The sequence below is a fragment of the Taudactylus pleione genome, unplaced genomic scaffold, assembly GCF_031769625.1.
Source record: "Taudactylus pleione unplaced genomic scaffold, aTauple2 ptg000110l, whole genome shotgun sequence".
NCBI classification, from domain to species: domain Eukaryota; kingdom Metazoa; phylum Chordata; class Amphibia; order Anura; family Myobatrachidae; genus Taudactylus; species Taudactylus pleione.
In genome coordinates, this window is record NW_028284512.1 from 94,050 (window position 1) to 110,828 (window position 16,779).

Here is a 16,779-nt window from a genome sequence, read left to right on the forward strand (position 1 = left end):
ATCCCCAGCAGCATGTTGTGGAGATGTGAATCACCTCCTTATAGTGTAGAGAGGAGTTTCCTAGGTGAACTGTAAATCGCTGTATAAACATAAAGCTGCCCAGTATGTCTGTGCTGTATGTAAAGCAGCCAGTATTTATCTGCATAGAAAAAAATAAGTTAATAATTTTAATAATAATAATTACATTTGAACCACGTGCATTACAACATGGTTTAGTTGGATGTGGTCCTAATTTTAAACGCTGCTTCTGGTATTTTATACACACAGATATAATGCCCAAGTGTTTTTCTGACCAGTAGCATTTGTGTTCCCTGAGCAAATGAACAAATACACTTGATAGACCCCAAGATTGTTTAAAACTATGTACTAATCCTTGGAGAGAGATAAAGTGCACAGTGATAGTCATTTTTCAAACACAGCTTGTGATATGGCAGTTAGGAGCTGTTTGGTTGGGACTCCTTCCAAGGCTTAGTAAATAGACCCCTTTATCCTTAAACAGCTAGCTATGGAATGTTAGGAGCTGTAATCAAACTGTCGTTACCAGGCAGGTACAACCCCAGCTAGGGGAGATACTAATCCAGGATTTTTTGTTGTGTTGTTATGGGTATATCTTTAATTCTATAGTATAAAGACACAAAATAAGTTTAAGTAAGATTTATTAACTAGGGTTTTATTTTAAGCTTTAAGTAAAGCATGGAGACGCATGTTATTCAGCACTTATTTTTCTTTCGCCAGAATAAAGAATTAAAATATTTTAAAAAATAAAATAATAAAAGAGGGCCATCTGGTGGGCACATTATCATGAAGAATACTTACAGTACATTGCATTAGAAAGCAACAGCTTCCCGATCTAAAAAGAATTATTTGCATGATGATTCAAATAAATACACGACTGGTATGTATAGGGTACACGTTATTAAATCACGGCACCACACTACTACAACTTTTCTGTGACAGCCTAGTGCAGTTTACATTCATTTTAATGGGCCTGGATTTCAATATGGTATTGTCTAGTGAAAGTGCTACATGTAGCTATTCTACCAGCAAGGAGCAGATCCCATAGACTTTAGTGATCTGAATTAACAGCAGATACTGTACCTGCTGCTTATTACTGACAAATAAAACCCAGCTTCCAAGTGCAGGTGTGACACCAGCCTTACAGACTCATCACACACTTATTACTACTGAACACGATTTATTTTTTGGAGGGGTATTGTTATCACTTTACTTTTGTATCGTATAGTGTTCTTGCAAAGCTTTTATATGTTTTAATTAGAGTTTCACCTTACTTTGTGCAGATGGCAGCCCTTCAGAGTCCTTTCTATGGAGACAAAATGAACTTGTTTTCTCTGTGTCAGAAGATAGAACAGTGTGAATACCCTCCCCTGCCCACAGAACACTACTCAGAGAAGGTAAGTTAGTTCTCTCCTTTTATCACTGTGACTCTGGGCCTGACAGTCACACCTGGGTGTCAGTGTATGTGCTTTTGCGTCTATTGCTCATACGTGTAGTTGTAGCATTGTCTATGTATGCATGCCATGCATTTGGCTTTGAAATGAACGGTAAGGTAACGTAAAAGGGATGTGCCCGCTATACGGAAGCGTTCTGCAGCATAAAACAACACGGTGGACCCTTGGCGTTGGGTGCCCTAGTGAGTGAGACCCTTTCGCCTAATGTCTCATTGTAGGCACCTGTATTGCGATCAGTGTATGTTCAATTTGACAGCAGAACAGGTTGTAGTTATTGGAATAAGATATAATACATATTCCAATGGATATTTAAAACAAAAGGGCAATAATACATGTGCATGTATGTTTAAACCTACCTTCCCAAATGACACTATCTGTAGCTTTAAATATCTCTCTAGCATGCAGGGGATGTGTGTATGTGATGTGTTCTATGCTCCTGTGACACACAGCTCAGTATTTGCCTGTTGGCTTCTGGAATTAGTGTAAGTTGACAGATGTGTTTCCTGTCTGTACAATTACTGTCTGTCCACCTCCCTCTGGCAGTGCTAAAGAGCACATGTAAGTACAGTGATACAGCTGAGGGTGCGAAGGAGTCTTTAAGGCTCCAAAGCACCAGCTCGGGCAGAGCCAGGCTCCAGATGGTGTGCAGGCACTATTAGCACAGCGCCAGAGTGAGAGTGCGTAGGGCGAGCCCTTTGGCTCTGGTTTAGCTGTCTGTACATGCTGCTTCTGCCAGGAAAAGTAGCACGTTTTCTTTTTTTTTTCGGTAAGAGATTTGGTTCTGCGTGAGATAATCTTCTCTATAGAGAACACTGAGCAGCACGTAGATTACAACCCATAGCCAGATCCTAGCTGACCCTTCTACCTGCCGATCCTTGGCCTTAATTTATATTCTGTATTGTGCTATGTCTATCCAAAGCTCTCTCAGGGGGCTGCTCATGTATCCACCATGGTTTATGAACCATAATCCTTCTTGAAATTACCCCAGAGTGTGCTATGTTCCAGCTTTAAAAACGTAACCTCTTGCTGTGGCACATTGTACTGTACCGTATTGTGAATTTTTATCTGTGTACAACTGTGCATGAGCTAAATAAATATACAGTGTGTGTGTATATATATATATATATATATATATATATATATAGACAGATATATATAAGCACAAAGAGTCCAGCACTCCCTAAATTGAAACAATACTTGCCCGGGTGCCTGAATAGAATAACTCATGTAGAATATAAAGGCAATCGGCACTCCTGGTACAGATGACAAGGGTTAAACAGCGTATGTAGTCAGCGTTTCAAAGCCTTTATGGCTTTTTCATCAGGACTGATGAAAAAGCCATAAATAAATGCTTTGAAACGTTGACTACATACGCTGTTTAACCCTTGTCATCTGTACCAGGAGTGCCGATTGCCTTTGTTTTATATATATGTGTGTGTATGTATATATATATATATATATATATGTGTGTGTGTATATATATATATATATGTGTGTGTGTGTGTATATAGATATATATATATGATATTATAGATAGACAGACTATGCAGACTGACTGCTAAATAGGTATGATTACAGAGGGAAGATAATAGATTGTATATACTTGTTTTTTTTTTTGTTCAATTAAAGTGAAAAAAAACCCCACAGCACTACTGTAGTTGTATAATGCATAAACTGACATTATCACACAGCTGACTATAAATATCTTCTCAGAATTCAATGAAGACCAATAGGTTGTCAGTAAACAGTCTTTTAAAATGATATCCGGTCTATGTCCCTTTTCCATTCAGCATGGGCACAGGCGCCTGTGACTGCTCTGTACCCAGACAGCGTGTTTTCCTGTTCTTGGGCATCCAATAAACACAGTGCTCAGTCTGGATCTTGTTTCCCCATTGTCGGAATTGCACCACTTTAAATTCATTTTGGAGGTTGTGACGCATAGCAGGATGGCCTACCTACTGCCAAAGGGGGCACAATGGGTGCAGGAAAGACGTGACCCATGTTTTACAAATTATCTAAGAGATTATCTGTAGTTGGACAGGACTCTTAATAGGGTCCCCTTGTAACTCTCCTACTTACATGAGCCACATCCCACCTTACCCTGGTCTCCCTCCGTTCTGCTTTGGTTTTGGAACTACACACACAAACAAAAGTAGGCGTTGGGCTATATCCACCTCAGTGGACCAGGGGATAGATGAGGAGTGTACTGAGGAACAGGGGATTAATTAATATAAAGCAGCCGTCATAAAAGTGGAGGAATCTGGACCCTCCCAACAATTGCCAAAAAAAATCGAAAATACAGACTGACAGGCGCTAAAAATATTAATATTTAATAATTATGTAAGAAGACCACAATAATATGATTAAAATAAACACACAAAAAAAGGAACTTAAATTAAAATAAAAATAAAATATAAATAAGAGATCCTAAAACATTGTAAATAAATAATATAGAGAAATTAGATAAATGATGCTGAGACAGTAATGTAAATCAATATAAAATTGAAATGAGCAATTCTCAATCTAAATACATAAAATCTGTGCTAGGCAGAAAAGATGGACCTGCAAGATGTTTAGTGGAATAAGTAGCAATAAAGACAATTTACAATGGTATTTTTATATGCACAATCACAAATAACATTAAAAGTGATGACGTTGATACGTAGCTCTTAGGTGATCCGTGTATACATAAATATATACCAATGACTCTCGCACATCTGAGACTATAGGAGAGTGTTACTTAGTACACCATGGTAAAGGTATTCCAGCCTGTATGGCGCAATATGGATTTTAAAGGGGGACTGTCGATGTCCAGTATTATTCTGAATAGAATTACAGTATATAATATAGATTAAGCCCTTAGAACTGGGCTTGTTGATTGTTCATTTTGGAGCGTATGGCTGTTTCTAGCGTTTAGAGCCACTCCTGATACGTGTAGACCGCACAGCCGCAGATAACTCTGTTTAATGTATCAGAGAATTAATTAAAAAAAATTTTTTAAAAATGTGCACATTTAAGCATGCATGCTTTATAGCAGGGGTCTTCAAACTTGGCCCTCCAGATGCTGTGGAACTACACATCCCAGCATGCACTGCACATAGTTTTAGCATGCTGTTATATCAAAAAGGTGGCAGTGCATGCTGGGATGTGTAGTTCCACAGCAGCTGGAGGGCCAAGTTTGAAGACCCCTGCTTTATAGGGTTTGTCACTCACGATCCGGTTGTGACCATGTATTCCACCGTGATCCTCACTTAGCTCTCACGTGATCCTCACTTAGCTCTCACACGCAGTAGCCTCGCAGCAATCCAAGGAGGAGAAAAATCAGCTCCGGTGCAATCACCCGTCGGTGAGCAGCGTGCAGCGTTGTTGTTCGTCCTCCGTATACATTGGTCAGTGACTCACTCGCCCGGCTTGCGGTCTCACGTCCCGTCCTTCTCTCTACGCGTTTCTCCGCCTTATGGATATCGGCGGCTTCCTCCTGTGCTTCTGCCTAGCACAGATTTTATGTATTTAGATTGAGAATTGCTCATTTCAATTTTCTATTGATTTACATTACTGTCTCAGCATCATTTATCTAATTTCTCTATATTATTTATTGACAATGTTTTAGGATCTCTTATTTATATTTTATTTTAATTTAAGTTCCTTTGTTTTGTGTGTTTATTTTAATCATATTATTGTGGTCTTCTTACATCATTATTAAATATTAATATTTTTAGCGCCTGTCAGTCTGTATTTTCGATTTTGTGGTTTTGGAACTAGCTGGTGGGATAAATATCAAGAATTGTCAATGGTAGTGATTCCCAAACTCGGCCCTCAAGGTACCCTAGCGGTCCAGGTTTTAAGGATATCCATGGTTGAGCAACGATGGTTAAATTAAAAGCTTGAGGTACTTTATAAAGCTACCTGTGCTCAAGCATGGTCATCCTTAAAACCTGGACCTTTAGGGTGTCTTAAGGACCAGGTTTGGGAACCTCTGGACTAGGGGGTAAATTTACTAAAGGGCGATTTTGATATATTTTAAACAGGTCTAAATTTATGATGTGTTTCAGGGGCTAAATCGCACATTTACTAGTAGATGGTTTTTTATATTGATTTTTAAATGTTAGTAAATGTGCAATTTAACCCCTGAAACACAACATCGATTTAGATCGATTTAAAATCGCTCAAAATTTATCAAAATCGACATCTAGTAAATTTACCATAGGAGTCTATACTATAAAAACTATACTAATTTTTAAAGTGTTTCTGCATTAAAATGGCAAAGTGCAAAATAGTTATTTGCCGTGATAATTGGCAGCAATCTCAGAATCCTCGTGCCAAGCGCTAACGGAAATTCTAGGCTGACTGAGTTTTAACTCTGCCCAACGAGCTCACATGGCCCAGTATATACTTTGTGTAAATGTGCGCACATGACAAAACTGAGATGAAGGCCACTCAGAGCAATGATCTGACATACTCTATTCAGGTAAGTTTTGTGTACCTGCAGATGCGTCCTCATACACCATTGCTGCTGTCAGGCCAAACAGCCCTCTGCGCGCCAGGTCCCATGAGACTCCGCTTGCTGCAAGCATCTTTTTCGCTGAAACGTGCCTCTTAATTGCAAGGCGGTGAGACAAAACCGCTTCACGAGACTGCACCGATTAATGTGATATGTGACACTTGCATATCTGTGTGCGACTGAGTCCGATTCTCTATACGAAGTGTTGCAATGCAGCAGCCATAACTTTTTTTATGCCACGTTCCATTCTACAGATTCAACTCAGTTGCACACAGATATACAAGTGTTGTATACTATGGTAACTGAACATCTCTGATTTTCCTGCACACCTCTATGGGCTGCAAGGCAGAATCGTCTATGCCGTTGGCCACAATGTTCTGTTTTGGAACGCGTGTTGCGGCCATTGCATTGAATTGCCCCCTCGCAGTGTGTGAAGAATGCAGGTGGCACCACTGTTAAAAGTAACTGAGAATCTTAGCTGGGTTGAAAGCCCACAGTTGGTGTTTTGAAGTGTATATAGGAGTGCAGGACTGTATAGCGGCCAAACAGGACAATTGTGCTTTATCTTGGCACCTTACATGATTTATAGCATGTTTTCCAGGAACAATAAGTGTGGAGCTGACGGACAGGCCCTTTAAAAGTTTCCTAATAAAGGTGCAACAGAGAGGCTCCTAGAATAGTGTTGTTATCCTAAGCAGCCTTTCAGCCACCATTGATCGAAAATAGGACATTCGATACAAAGCGAAAATAAGAATTAGATTGTATAGATAAAAATAGGCCTATATGCAAAACGGGGATCTGATACAGAGTAGCTTTTTATAAGTCAGTACAATGTTTTATGTGCATTGCCATTGTATTTCTGTTTCCTGAATACTGAATCTGATTGTCAGCACGCCAGCCTGGTTGCACAGCTATATCGATCATAATAAAAATCATTGACGAGGGACTGAACCGTGTGCCCTTCGGATGTCCCCTTTCAACGCCAGGCTGCTTTGGCAGCCTTTTATAAGCCAACAACACATTCCACAGTAATTGACAGGGTTATTGAATGTCACCGAAACCTGTCCACATAAACTCTGCCCCACCATTCATCTCTCTGTTCCCTGTGTTCTAAATCTCTCCGAGCTGTGAATCGATATCTCAATCAATTATCAAACCATTGCTATCATGGGGCTCAATGGACGATGTTTTGTCCTGTAACAGACACCAACAATCCAGGGAAATATTATGTGTCTCAGCTTGTTTTTTTCCAGCTCACGGTGAATACATTCGATTGATCATGTTTGGATGTTGGTTTGTTTTTTTCCCTCATCTCTATCCATCCCCTTGAGAGAGCCGAGCAGAGCAGTGCGTTACTGATCAGCTCAGTCATTCCCCGGAGTCCTGATCCTGTGCAACCTCATAAAGATCCTGACTAAAGCGGCTTCTTTACTCCTGGCTCACTCCACCAGTGATTCTGTTCTCATGCACACCGATCATGTTCATTATGTGTAATGAAATATTAAATGCTGCCAGTGTACAAACTGGGGTACAACAGAATTAAATAGCTCTTTTAGCTGCGTAGTCATTTATTGGGCCCCTTTCTACAGAAATCAAGTGAAATAATAAAAGGCAGTAATCTTGGGGGAATAACTATGCTAGAGATGTGCGCCGACCCCTGTGTTTTTGTTTTGTATCTGGATTAACTTTATGGTGCATTCACACGGTCAGATTTTTCATCAGATTTGAACGATAACGATTTTAAAAATCGTTCAAATCTGATGGAAAAATCGTTCATGTGTACAAGCATGGACGATGAACGATGCGCGTTCACGTTTGTTAGAGAACGATATCTGACATGTTTGCAGTCAGATTTGTCAGATATCGTTCTTTTTCTTCAGATATCGTTCAAATCGTTGAGTAAATCGTTTGAAAAAAAAAATCGTTCAAATGATATCGTTCACAAGAAAAATCTGACCGTGTGTATGCTCCATTAGTGTTTTGGTTTTGATTCTGTTTTGCAAAACCGCCCTCACGTTTTTTTAATTGATAAAAACTGCTAAAACCACATAATTTGGCCCTTTTTTTGTTCCCAAATTAACCTCAATAACATTCATTTCCAGTAAATTTTGACAACCTCACAGCTCACAATATTGTTCACCAACATAGGACAAAGGCTGGCCGGCTAAACTAAGCAACAGAGCAGCACCACAAACACACGGCAGTTATTTATGTTTAAAAATGTTTTGCAAAGCAGTAATGTATTAGAAATAATAACCAATAAAACTAACTCGCAAGTACTTTCAATAGAACACAATACAACAATTTACTAAAAATCGTGCATGGAATATCCTTGCTGAAAACAAAATTAGTCATAGTTTAACAAGTAGCAAAAAAAAAAAACCTAAAGATGTGTATATAGCAACAGCAGATGTAAATGCCCCCTACACAAGTGCACATGCCCCCAGCACATGCCTATTCTCAGTGCCCAATCTGTATTTTCCTCCTGGGGGTGCTGGGCCACTGCTGACTGGCACTTTGTGCCCACGTAAAGCCCCATCAATCAGCCTTATTGTTAAGCAGTTCCCCAAAATCTCCCCAACCATAAAAACAGAGTTCCGTACCTGCGGGTCGGTTACAGTTTGGGTCAGATACAGTGCAGTTTATAGTGCAGGTCGGACACAGTTCGGGTTGGATACAGTGCAGGTCAGATACATTACAGGATACAGTGTGGGTTAAATACATTGTGCGTTGGATACAGTGCAGGTCAGATACATTACGGGATACAGTGTGGGTTAAATACATTGTGGGTTGGATACAGTGCAGGTCAGATACATTATGGGATACATTGTTGTTTGTCCAACCCACACTGTATCCACAGTGCGAGGGGGTTACTATGAGGGATACAGTGTTGGTCAGATACAGTGTTGGTTGGATACAGTGCAGGTCAGATACAGTGTGGGTTGGACACAGTGCGCGGCGGTTACTATGAGGGATACAGTGTGGGTTAAATACATTGTGGGTTGGATACAGTGCAGGTCAGATACATTACGGGATACAGTGTGGGTTAAATACATTGTGGGTTGGATACAGTGCAGGTCAGATACATTATGGGATACATTGTTGTTTGTCCAACCCACACTGTATCCACAGTGCGAGGGGGTTACTATGAGGGATACAGTGTGGGTCAGATACAGTGTTGGTTGGATACAGTGCAGGTCAGATACAGTGTGGGTTGGACACAGTGCGCGGCGGTTACTATGAGGGATACAGTGTGTGTTAAATACATTGTGGGTTGGATATAGTGCAGGTCAGATACATTACGGGATACAGTGTGGGTTAAATACATTGTGCGTTGGATACAGTGCAGGTCAGATACATTACGGGATACAGTGTGGGTTAAATACATTGTGGGTTGGATACAGTGCAGGTCAGATACATTACGGGATACATTGTTGATTGTCCAACCCACACTGTATCTGACCTGCACTGTATCCACAGTGCGAGGGGGTTACTATGAGGGATACAGTGTGGGTTAGATACAGTGTTGGTTGGATACAGTGCAGGTCAGATACAGTGTGGGTTGGACACAGTGCGCGGCGGTTACTATGAGGGATACAGTGTGGGTTAAATACATTGTGCGTTGGATACAGTGCAGGTCAGATACATTACGGGATACAGTGTGGGTTAAATACATTGTGGGTTGGATACAGTGCAGGTCAGATACATTACGGGATACATTGTTGATTGTCCAACCCACACTGTATCTGACCTGCACTGTATCCACAGTGCGAGGGGGTTACTATGAGGGATACAGTGTGGGTTTGATACAGTGTTGGTTGGATACAGTGCAGGTCAGATACAGTGTGGGTTGGACACAGTGCGCGGCGGTTACTATGAGGGATACAGTGTGGGTTAAATACATTGTGCGTTGGATACAGTGCAGGTCAGATACATTACGGGATAGAGTGTGGGTTAAATACATTGTGGGTTGGATACAGTGCAGGTCAGATACATTACGGGATACATTGTTGATTGTCCAACCCACACTGTATCTGACCTGCACTGTATCCACAGTGCGAGGGGGTTACTATGAGGGATACAGTGCAGGTCAGATACAGTGTGGGTTGGACACAGTGCGAGGCGGTTACTATGAGGGATACAGTGTGGGTTAAATACATTGTGCGTTGGATACAGTGCAGGTCAGATACATTACGGGATACAGTGTTGTTTGGATACAGTGCAGGTCAGATACAGTGTTGGTTGGATACAGTGCAGGTCAGATACAGTGTGGGTTGGACACTGCGAGGCGGTTACTATGAGGGATATAGTGTGGGTCAGATACAGTGCAGGTTTGATACAGTGTAGGTTGGATACAGTATAAGTGTGGGTTGGATACAGCAATAGTGCCGGCAAGTGTCCTCAGCTCGAGAGGTGCTTATTGGCTGAGAGCCGTGACAGACAGCTCTTTCAGTCAATCAGCAGCAAGCCCTTTGACTTCAATGGGACTTTGAAAATTGGCAGCCGACAGCGGGATCTCAAGGTTTTGCCTGGCATAGGGATCTGGGGCAGGCGGCTAGATCCAAGCTGTGTCTCAGATCCCACCTCCCTATCCTCTTTACTGACTTTCCAAACATTTGTTTTGATAAAGTTTGTTACAAAATAATAATATAAACAATACAAGATATATAGAAATACAGTATTGTGTTACAGGAACTGTAACTAATATAAGCACTACTAGAGGATGCTGTTATTTGATCGCATATAGACCCCATGGGAAGACCATCGGGGTATGTCCTATCTGCAATTAGCTGGCCTTATTTATATAGATCCACAATGCTGATTTGGTAACTTCATTACTTGTGTTTATGTCATAAGGACACACGAATATTCTGCCCATGTTGCCCAACTTAATAGTGCAAGATGCATCAATGTTATGTCGAGCAGTGTCCCAACAGCCATTCTAATCTTTCAACAGTTATGGAGTGTTACACAGCTTTGGGGTGGAGGGATGGGGGGGATGATCAGGCAATGTGTGCTGAATGCCCAGTTGCACCCTAAAGGTCATAGACCAGTGGTTCTCAACCCTCAGGTATCCCCGACAGGTCATGTTTTGAGGATTTCTGTCTATGGAAACAAGTGAGATAATTACTGAGCCAGCAAAATAGATTAACTCATCTGTGCATGATTGGATATATCCACAAAACATGACCTGTTGGTGGTACATGGGGACTGGAGCTGAGAACCACCGACATAGACCGTTACACAAGCCTAGACATTGGAATGTAATTTGGATAAGGATCTGTACATGGGGAAGTCTCTTCTATACCACCACCACTTCCACCATAGGGTATATATGGGAAATACAAGTATTTTGCTGTTATGTCACACCCCCCCTCCCCCCCCCCAGCCTCTGCAGCAAGCGTACGGGCTGTCAGCTGATCGCCCATACACACAACACGATGCCCCAATATACCTTCAGATATATTAGGCATCGGCTGTGCAGCACAGCCAACGCGATATGTCGGTGAACGATGACGTTCACAGACCTATATCGCTGGTACACACTGGCCGATGCACAAGAAATATTAGCCGATCAATTGACCGACCAATATACAGTACTGTGCAAAAGTTTTAGGCAGGTGTGGAATAAATGCTGCAATGTAAGAATGCTTTTAAAAATAGAAATGTTAATAGTTTATTTTTTATCAATTAACAAAATGCAAAGTGAATGAACAGAAGAGAAATCTAAATCAAATCAATATTTGGTGTGACCACCCTTTGCCTTCAAAACAGCATCAATTCTTCTAGGTACACTTGCAGAGTTTTTTGAAGGAACTCGGCAGTGAGGTTGTTCCAAACCTCTTGGAGAACACAACACAGATCTTCTGTGGATGTAGGCTTGCTCAAATTCTTCTGTCTCTTCATGTAATCCCACACAGACTCGATGATGTTGAGATCAGGGCTCTGTAGGGGCCATATATAATCACTTCCAGGACTCCTTGTTCTTCTTAACGTTGAAGAGAGCGTTCTTAATGACATTGGCTGTATATTTGGGGTCGTTGTCCTGCTGCAGAATAAATTTGGAGCCAGTCAGACGCCTCCCTGATCGTATTGCATGATGGATAAGTATCTGCCTATATTTCTCAGCATTGAGGACACCATTAATCCTGACCAAATCTCCAACTCCATTTGCTGAAATGCAGCCCCAAACTTGCAAGGAAACTCCACCATGCTTCACTTTTGCCTGCAGACACTCATTATTGTACCGCTCTCCAGCCCTTCGGCTCAGAACTGGCAGAAACCAGTGGGACCTAGGTACACCCATCTACTGTTCGGAGAAGTCTGGCCAAAAGTAGTCTTGATGGAAGAATTGTTGCCAAAAAAGCCATACCTTCTATGTGGAAACAAGGCCAAGCGACTCAACTATGCACGAAAACATAGGAACTGGGGTGCAGAAAAATGGCAGCAGGTGCTCTGGACTGATGAGTCCAAACTTTAAATATTTGGCTGTAACAGAAGGCAGCTTGTTCACCGAAGGGCTGGAGAGTTGTACAATAATGAGTGTCTGCAGGCAACAAATTGATTTGATTTAATTTCTCTTCTGTTCATTTACTTAGATGCATTTTGTTAATTGATAACAATAAACACTTCTATTTTTGAAAGCATTCTTACTTTGCAGATTTTTTTCCACACCTGCCTAAAACTTTTGCACAGTACTGGACCTGCCAGTGTGTACCCAGCATTAGAACGCTCCTTGCAACCACTGAAAGGGACATACTTCTGGATGAGCATAAAATTCTGTCCAGTGAAATTTCACACAGTCTATTCCTTTTTACACAATTTCAATGCTTTCTATTAGAAAATATCTGTTTACTTTCTCTTGTGTATAGTTATGAAGTTATGCTGGATACACAATGATGTGTGTACCCAGCGATGCGCCCCTCCCCATTTGGGCAAACATTTCGGGTAGACGTTCCGGTGCCCGACCACCCAATATATTTGCCTCTGCCGCATCACGCTGTATGGGGTCGTCAGACGCATGTAGGGCCAACATGACTATGTGGCTGACAACTCAATGGGAGCTCGCACCGGACGACACAAAGCGTACACACTAGACAATTTTGAACTATTTGCCATTCGGGCATATCGTTCTAAAAACAGTCTAGTGTGTACACACCCTTAGAGCAACTTTCCATTTTTCTATCCTTAGGATCCATCAGTGGCCCCTCCTTCTTCTAATAGGATAGTTGTCCTTATAAACAAGATGGTCACACCTGCATTCATTTTAGCCTCTGAATAACCCCTTTGAAGATTCCTCATCCTGTAATGACTACATAGGTTAGATCTGCCGTTTGTCCATGTGTTCGCATTCTTTAAAATTGAGAACAATTTTACAACTTGGGTATACGCTAAACACTCAGCTTTTTTTTCCCCTCTGCTGATACCTAAAGACAGGATCCTAGAGAAAAGCTTTTTCGTGCCACACTACTTCATGACCAATCTGCTTCCACAAGAATTCGGCCCAATTTGTGAGAATTTCGGCAAGTAATCTCTAAAGCACAAGTACCTTTCAACTCATCTTCAGCAAATCGTTCTCTTTATGAAATGATTGACTCGGTTTCCCAGCTATCCATCATCGTACCAGGATGTTTTTTTAAAAAATTTAGATTGCAGATAATCTGCACATATGCCTTCACTTTTCTCTGAGGTTGCGCTCTGACACCGTTTATTGTCTGGAATTACCTGGTAATCGTGAAGCATTTTGACTCCTAAAAGCAGACACGTGCCCCATAAGTGACGTTTGTCACTAAAGTTCACAGTAAAGAATTGGGTTCCAAACCGATCATTGAAAAATAATGAAGATTGGAAAAAAGATGGTTGGATGAATCTTATTTTCTATTCACACTGATTGGATGCCAAGTTATTGGACCATCCTGACTATTATCAGCTTGGGGTGGATGTGTTTTGGGGGTGTGGTATATTTTGTCAACATTGGTCATGGTGACAAAATATACCACAATTAGAATATTGACAAAACGTCCCTGGTGGTCTAGTTCTGACCAACCTCGTATGGCGGTGATGTCAAAATGAAGGCCAATGGATTGCGCGCGGCTTCCCTTGTGAGTATTCCTAATCCCTAACCAGGTCCATGCAGAATGTCAGCATTTCACGTCGTCATTGTCATAACTACATCCTGTGTTTTTGTGGTGCACATCGGATCTTTTGACACAAGTAGTGGTTGAATTCCACAGTAAATTCAAACAGATGTGTCCATAGTCACTTGATCCATTTTGATGATACTTAGATGTTGCAAGAGATGTATCGTATCGTCTTTCTTTAAATTTGACATTGCAGATGCAGGGAAACACCATTCAGTGCCCTAGAGACACTGAGTGCGACTTTAACCGCAGAGGAATTAGTTCTAAACATGTACAAAGTCGCAGATGAAGCACAACGGAACTTGGCTTGTGAAAAACCCGTGGCTGCTGCAGCATCGTAGCACTTGTACAGATTCAGACTCGCACACACCTGTACAAATTTTACAATGCAGTTTCAGAGTAGTCTTGTCGCTCCGTTTTATTTATGCAAATAAGATGCGCAACCAAGTTGCCTGGGACCTGGCGCTTAGATAAATTCTCCATGCCACAAGGAAAGATATATCCTGCAATGGTTCTAAGAACATGGGCCTAGTCACCAGGTTTCCATCTGCTCCTAATTTATTAGAGAGTTGGAATATATATAATTTTTTTTTTCTGAACATAGTGTAAAAGAAATTATGTAAAATTAATGTATTTGAGGTTACAGGTACCTAATATATGGGACAATATACCTTAGTGCAAATAACTAGCCACCTCATACAGGACCACCTTGTATGGTCATAGATCTTTTGAATGACTTGTAATACATTAATAATTTACCCTGGAGACCTGTTACATGTGAAATGACATTCCTATTTCTGCATTCAAAGAGCCACAAATTAGATTGCATTTATAGCCTGATGAAATTACTATTTTGTCCAATTTACTGGAATCCAGGCACAGAAGTGAATTACACAGTAATGCAAGAATAGGACATGCCTAAAAAACACTTGTGTACGAAGCATGAGTTGTCTCTTTTAAGATCTACCAGAGCTGTCATGAAGCATTTGAGATTACATGTATTTTTCTTTCTATTTATAATAGTTTTGGGCACTGTTCCGGCAGTATACTGTGTGTGCAAAGACCGCACGCTCTGTGTCCATTGTGTGTGTATATATATATATATATATATATATATATATATATATATAATATGTGTGTTACCGATGTGAGGATAGAGGATACAGCGTCTGATACAATATTATAGTATTCACTGTAACTGCTGTAGGTAACCTGTGGCCCTCCAGCTGCTGTGAAACTGCACAGCCCAAGATGCCCTGTCACAGTTTTGCTATTAGGACATGCTAAAAACTGTGGCAAGGCATGGTGGGAAGTGTAGTTTCACACCCCTGCTGTAGACAAAGTGAGGTTATGGAAGGAAGGAGATCAGTTTTATGGATGGTTGACTATACCAGCATAAGAAACGATCTAATGTATTTGAAAACAATGGGATATTCTTTTAGTGAGAAATAGTGACTGTGTTTTGAATTACAGCCCACATCACAGACCAATATATGCTGACAGTGTAAACCCATAGTCCTGCTTTATTGCATCGAATTTGGTTAAGATGCAGCATATTTACCAGACTCAAAATAGCAGATGTGATGTCCCATAAGCACGTCACATAACTACACCACTAGCAGTCTAATTTATGCTTTGTTCCCATTCCATGGCCAAGCATTGTCCTGTGAGACACGCACTAAGGGGGTGGGGGGGAATTTAACTAGAGGAGATAAGCAGTGTGTGTATAAGTGGTTATCGCCCAATTTTATTGTAGGTGACGTAACACCTGATAATTCTCCATAGCGATTAACGCATTTTATTTCTCACCACCTCCTGAGCGGGTGATAGGTTGGGGGAAAATCCCTATTTTAGGGTAAAAATGTCAGGACTTGGTTCAGAATCACCAAATGACTAAATAGGTACAATTAATCTTTTAATTAGCTTAATTTGGCTGATAACGTAATTTTTGGGGTGAAAATGTGCAAAGTATACGGAAAATGGGTTAATTGATGTGGGTGAGGTATATGGGGGCTGCATGAGTGGGCTAAATATATGGGGGGGGGCTGCATGAGTGGGCTAAATATATGGGGGGGCTGCATGAGTGGGATAAAGATATGGGGGGGGCTGCATGAGTGGGATAAATATATGGGGGGGCTGCATGAGTGGGATAAATATATGGGGGGGCTGCATGAGTGGGACAGGTGTTAAGATTGCAGGTGGGTGGTAGAAGTGTATTTTAGTTTTTTTTAAAGTGACACAAATATATATAGAAGCATTTTGATGCCCCCGTGTAATGTAAGTAGAGCATTATGATACAGAAAAACGCTTGTTTTCTATCATTTTTTCACTGTTTGAGAAAAATACATAACGGCATTTTGACACAGTTTAGGAACTCCAGATACTTTTATTATGGCCCTAATAAGACTTCTATACTGTTATACAATATTAGTTTCTTTTTTGGGGGTACAGACAGATTTCCCTATTTTCAAATATACTTAACCAGTGTATAACCAGCAAGAATGGTCAGGTGATCCTCTCATCAGCCATTTTCTAATTGGATTGCGCAATAAGTGAACTCCCGTATACATGTGTTAAGTGAAATGATCAGGTGATATGTAAAGTGTATGACTTTCATCTCTAATTGAATTCCCCTTAAATGTGCTCGCTCCAAAACCAACCACAGGTA

General features: G+C 41.0%; 1 protein-coding gene across 1 annotated transcript in view; it reads left to right on the forward strand.

Annotated features, from left to right (window-relative positions):
* The window catches only part of NEK6 (NIMA related kinase 6), a 91,288-nt gene that overhangs the window by 70,026 nt on the left and 4,483 nt on the right, over positions 1-16,779 (forward strand). Inside the window, exon 9 of the mRNA XM_088471087.1 lies at positions 1,299-1,412. Within this exon, the coding sequence (XP_088327213.1) occupies positions 1,299-1,412 (114 nt within the window). The remainder of the gene's footprint in view (positions 1-1,298; positions 1,413-16,779) is intronic.